General features: G+C 33.9%; 1 protein-coding gene across 1 annotated transcript in view; it reads right to left on the minus strand.

Annotated features, from left to right (window-relative positions):
* The window catches only part of LOC108915118 (probable ATP-dependent RNA helicase DDX49), a 12,688-nt gene extending 7,654 nt beyond the window's left edge, over positions 1-5,034 (minus strand). The window contains exons 1-3 of the mRNA XM_018721082.2: positions 4,763-5,034; positions 4,459-4,716; positions 3,947-4,394 (exon numbers count right to left, since the gene is read on the minus strand). Coding sequence (XP_018576598.1) covers positions 3,947-4,394; positions 4,459-4,716; positions 4,763-4,832 — 776 coding nt within the window. The 5' untranslated portion in view covers positions 4,833-5,034. The remainder of the gene's footprint in view (positions 1-3,946; positions 4,395-4,458; positions 4,717-4,762) is intronic.
* Positions 5,035-5,173: the final 139 nt, after the last annotated feature.

Here is a 5,173-nt window from a genome sequence, read left to right on the forward strand (position 1 = left end):
TTGACATTTCTGTTAACTGTCAGACTAGTTGTTTTCCCCATGGCACACTGCAATTAATTTATTTTGCTATGTAATGAAAGTTGAATTTGGAGCACGTTGGGAATGATTGAAATCGATTTTACTGGAAAACGGCACATCCTAGTGAAATTTAACAAGAGGACCTTTTTTATGTTAAATACTTCAAATTTCAATATTTTCGAGTCAGGAACTAGAAAAAATTGACTACAAAAAAGATATGATTAAATTTGTCCCTGGGTCCTGCATTTTCTCACGCCCCTGTAGCAAATTTTGAAATGTATTTTATGAGACTTATTAAGCACGTCAAGGTTAATATCTCACCAAAATTTCGTGACTTAATGTCGAGCCGTTTGGATGTTACGCATTAAAAACTGTTTCCGAGGTTACCCCTTTAGGAGAGCGTAGCTCCCTTAGGAGCCGCCACTGACAAAAATTGTACTAAAGTTTTCGTCATATTTCGACTTGTTTTACAAGCTTAGAAATTTTGAATACTTATTTCAGTTACACCTAGTATATATATATATATATATATATATAGGGTGTCCCTAATGACATGCAAATACTTAAGGGTGTGATTCTAAATGGAAAATTAATGATAGCTTGCTTTATAAACGATGGTCCAAAAATGTTCCGTTGCGAAAATACGGAATGTTAAAATTTTAGGGGAAAGAAGGAAATGAATAATTAATATTTTCCAAACCGCTAGAGATATTTCAGTGATATTTAGTACATAGTGACAATTAATAAGGGCGCATGTTTTTCAATCCAAACATAATTTTCAGCTCTAACAGTGGCTTGTGTACGAGCACTGACTAAGATATTAAATAGCAAAAATTAAATACAAGGTGAGCCAACGAAACGGGACGATTTCAAAAAATCAAAAACATTCAAGAAATCATCTTTTGGAAAATTTATTGTTGAAAACATAATGTTGTGTAAGTGCAGAAACATTCATTTTTTAAAAATAATGTCCGAAAGGTGGCCTCCATTTTATCACACACATTCTTGCAGTCTCGTTGCGAAGCTGCCCATAAGCAGTACTGTGGCCACTTCACCTCGAATCCTTTCTTTTAATGCCTGGATAGTTCCTGATAGTGATGTGAGTGAAAATATAAAACAAATTGATATATATCAATTTTTGATACACATCAGCCATTGTTAATAGCTGATATATATCAATTTTCCCGCCATTTCATCAGTAAAGCCAAATTTCAAACTTAACCTTACATTTTAAAACTAAAAACTTGTGGTGTGGTAGGCTTGGGTTGAACTGTAGTAGCTCTTGGGTACCTGGCATATCTCGGTCAAAAATGAAATTAAAAATCTGAAATTTTAGGGATGTACTATAGATGGGAAGAACTAAGAGCGCACGTAATTTCAAGTCACCCCTTCCACCCTAGGGGGTGAGGGGTGTTTTTTTTAGATGTACCCTATTCATTTTGCGAGTTTCGGATTCTACGCGTAAAACTACCCCCGAAAGCGCGTTTTTGCCGAATTCGCACAAAAATGAAACCACCACGCTCATATGGACTTTGTCGTTTTTTTGATGACCATCGTTCTTGGGCACATCTCCGTCAAAAATAAATATAGAAATCTGAAATTTTAGGGGTGTACTTTATAGTACACCCCTAAAAGAGAGAGACCTCTTAGGTCTCTCCACTTATGTGGGGAGACCTAAGAGCGAACGTGATTTCAACTCACCCTTTCCACCCCTAGTAGGTGCAGAGGGGGTGAGGGGTGGTCTTTTAAACGTACTCGCAAGAACGCGTTTCCGGGGGTAGTTTTACGCGTAGAATCCGAAAATCGCAAAATAAATAGGGTACGTCTAAAAAAAAACCCTTCACCCCACCCCCTAGGGTGGAAGGGGTGAGTTGAAATTACATGCGCTCTTAGATCTCCCCATCTATAGTACACCCCTAAAATTTCAGATTTTTAAGTACTACTTTAAAGCAGTTTCTTTATTATCATAAGTTTTTGATAATTTTTATTTCAATTTTTACCTTCAATTTTTTTTAAGTACCTATTGTGATATACAAAGACTAAATTTTCTTGTTCTAGAAATTTCCCATTTTTTATTTGTGGGTCGATAAAACTAAATTGCTAATAAACAGCGTACTTGCTTATAAACAGGCATTGTATCATATTAAGTATGCAACAAAAATTAGAAGTCATTACCATCATAATTATAATGAATTTATTAATTAAAACAACAACCTATTTCAAATAGATTATTACTTTTACTATAGTGTCTTAATGTAAATATGATAAAAAAAATAAAAAATTCCAATCTAAATATGAAAAAAAAAAAGATCACTTGATAACTTTTCTAACAGTTCATATATATGACATGTATTTGGTGTCAAATTAATCAGCAAGGCATTAGCAATATAAAAAAACTAATTTGAGTAGTTTTTTTTTTAACAAAATTCATCTGATATATATAATGATATATATTTTGATATATATCACCCAAAACTAAATAGCATGCTATTTTACATCACTAGTTCCTGATAGTTTTGATACACTTTTGTTTTACACAAGTCAGGAGAACGAGGTGGCCAGGGAATATCTCCGTTCTTGACATAAGACGACTGGGGAATGCCTGTCTTAGTAAATCCATTGACACTTGTGCAGTGTGACATGTTGCATCATCTTGTTGGAAAATCGTTATTGCATTTCTGTAGTTCTCGATTGCAGGAAGAAAAAGACTGTTCAACATATTGACGTAAAGATCAAAGTTCACAGTTACTGCATTCTCAACTTCGTTTTCAAAAAAATAAGGGCCGATTATTCCTAACGAAGAAACCGCACACCACATAGTTACTTTCTCTGAATATAGGAGTCTCGTGTAATTCCTGAAGGTTATTGTCGGACCAATAATGAAAATTTTGTTTGTTGACGAAGCCACTAAGGTAAAAGTGGGCTTCATCACTCATCCAAATATTATGCAGCATGTTATTGTTTTCATGGATGCAGTCTAACGTTTGTTCACAAAAGGTTACTCGAGTAGCATAATCTGGAATGGTGAGACAATGCACAATCTGAACTTTACATGGATGGTAGTGAAAGTCTTTATGCAAAATTCTTCTCATGGTACCATAGATTAAATCGAGAGGTAAGCTTCGTCATCGAACGGATCTTCGTGGACTATCTTCCAATGAATCACATACTGCTCGACTATTTTCTGGGGTGCACGCAGTTCTGGAACTGCCGCCTCTTTTTTGTTTTGTTGAACCATTGGTTTCAAAGTTCCTAACCCACTTTTAATAGCGTTGTTAGACGGTACACCAGCATGAGGCTTTAAATGGTAGTGTAAACGAAATGCACGTCTTGCACTTACAAAACCTTCACCATTTTGGTAATACGCTTTGAAGGCAAATGTGCGTTGATTCATCTGACCAAGTATCCATGATAACTAACTTCCTACTCTCTAGATCCGCCTCTCCTTTTTTTTAATAATGATATCATGGGAAACAATTACTTCCCTGGGCTATATGTCCAAATTAACATTAAATGGTCAGGAAATCCACCAGACATAGATCAGTTTTGAATTTATTAATTCTTATCAGTATGCTATAAGTGAGATGAAAACGAATGATTTAGCTTTTGGATGTTTATCTAAAGACACGGTTTTTTAGTGTGGATTAGATATAACCTATAAAGCATATGACGTACTGATGAGAACAAATTGGCTTAAAACTAATCTAGTGACTCTCCTGATGAATGATCTTAAATCATTTACTAGATATCGAGATGTAAACAATGCTGGTCGGGGCATATAACCCCCCAAAGTTGTTGCTTCCCACAATATCATGAGTTAAATGAAAAATTTATTAGAACTCAGTGAAGTGTGTAAGTTACATATACACATATAATAGTGTAACAATAATACATTAGCATTAGATTAACTTTAAAAGTAGATACTTACTTACAAGTGTTAGTAAAAATGATAATATTTCCTTTCTGATTTTTAGTCCTATATTCTCTAATTGCCTGTACAAGATATGCGTCTTTGACATCTTTTGGACAAAGTATGTAATTTTGTTCCAATTGTTCAACCGTAGCAATTTCAGAAGGAGTTTCATAAAGAAAAACTTCTTTCCCTGTGACTTCTTTCAACTGTTCTAACGTATCAGTTATTGTAGCAGAAAAAAACAAATTTTGCCTTATTTTAGGTAAATTATTGAATATAAGTTTTATTTGCTTATCGAATTGTCCACTTAGAAGTCTATCTGCCTCATCAAGTACTAAAAATTTTATTCGAGACAAAGTGAAAGTATTACAACTTTCTAAATGATCAGCTAAACGACCCGGTGTTGCAACTACAATGTGAGGATGTTTAGATAACTTAATGCCTTGTTCTACCATGTCCATGCCTTTAAATTAAAATATATATATATATATATAGTTAATGCAGTTTAAATATAATTTGCCACTTACCTCCTACAATGACACAGTGTTTTAAATTTATAGGTTTTCCAAGAACTGCAAACTGATCGGCAATTTGATAAGCTAACTCTCTCGTTGGAGTTAAAATTAATGCAAAAATGCCATATGGATCTTCACATAATTTTTGAAGTATTGGTAAAGTAAAAGCCAATGTTTTTCCACTACCTGTTTTTGCGGCACCGATGCAATCCTTGCCTTTTAAAATTTCTGGTATACAATTTGACTGAATCGGAGTTGCAATCTTCAAACCTAAAAATATGACATTATTTTTGCTTTTTCTGTGTTAGGAACTCACCTATACTTGAACATTGTTTAATAATCCAGTCATTTAGATTAAATTTATTGAAAAATTCTTTATCCGACATCGAAATGCCACCAAATTTACAAATAGTCAAATTATCAAATATAAGTCAGTAGGTCGATAGTAGTCGAGTTTGTAAATAAAATTTAAATGAATTTTTAAGTTTTTAAATCAATTCGATCTAGTTAAATCAAATAAGTCAAATGCTGTGTTCAAAAATAAATGCCCCCGACACGAAACATATAATTACTAATTACAGTCCAGACACAAGACCATAGAAAATATAGTACTAACGTAGAATGAAATGTCCCTAATATTGTCAGTAAACCGCGAAACAGCGCCACGTAACGTTTTGGAAGCCTACTACTACTTAGCCCCTAATGAGTAGGCAACTCTTTATACTTT

Source organism: Anoplophora glabripennis, unplaced genomic scaffold (genome assembly GCF_000390285.2).
Source record: "Anoplophora glabripennis isolate ALB-LARVAE unplaced genomic scaffold, Agla_2.0 scaffold1266, whole genome shotgun sequence".
NCBI lineage: Eukaryota > Metazoa > Arthropoda > Insecta > Coleoptera > Cerambycidae > Anoplophora > Anoplophora glabripennis.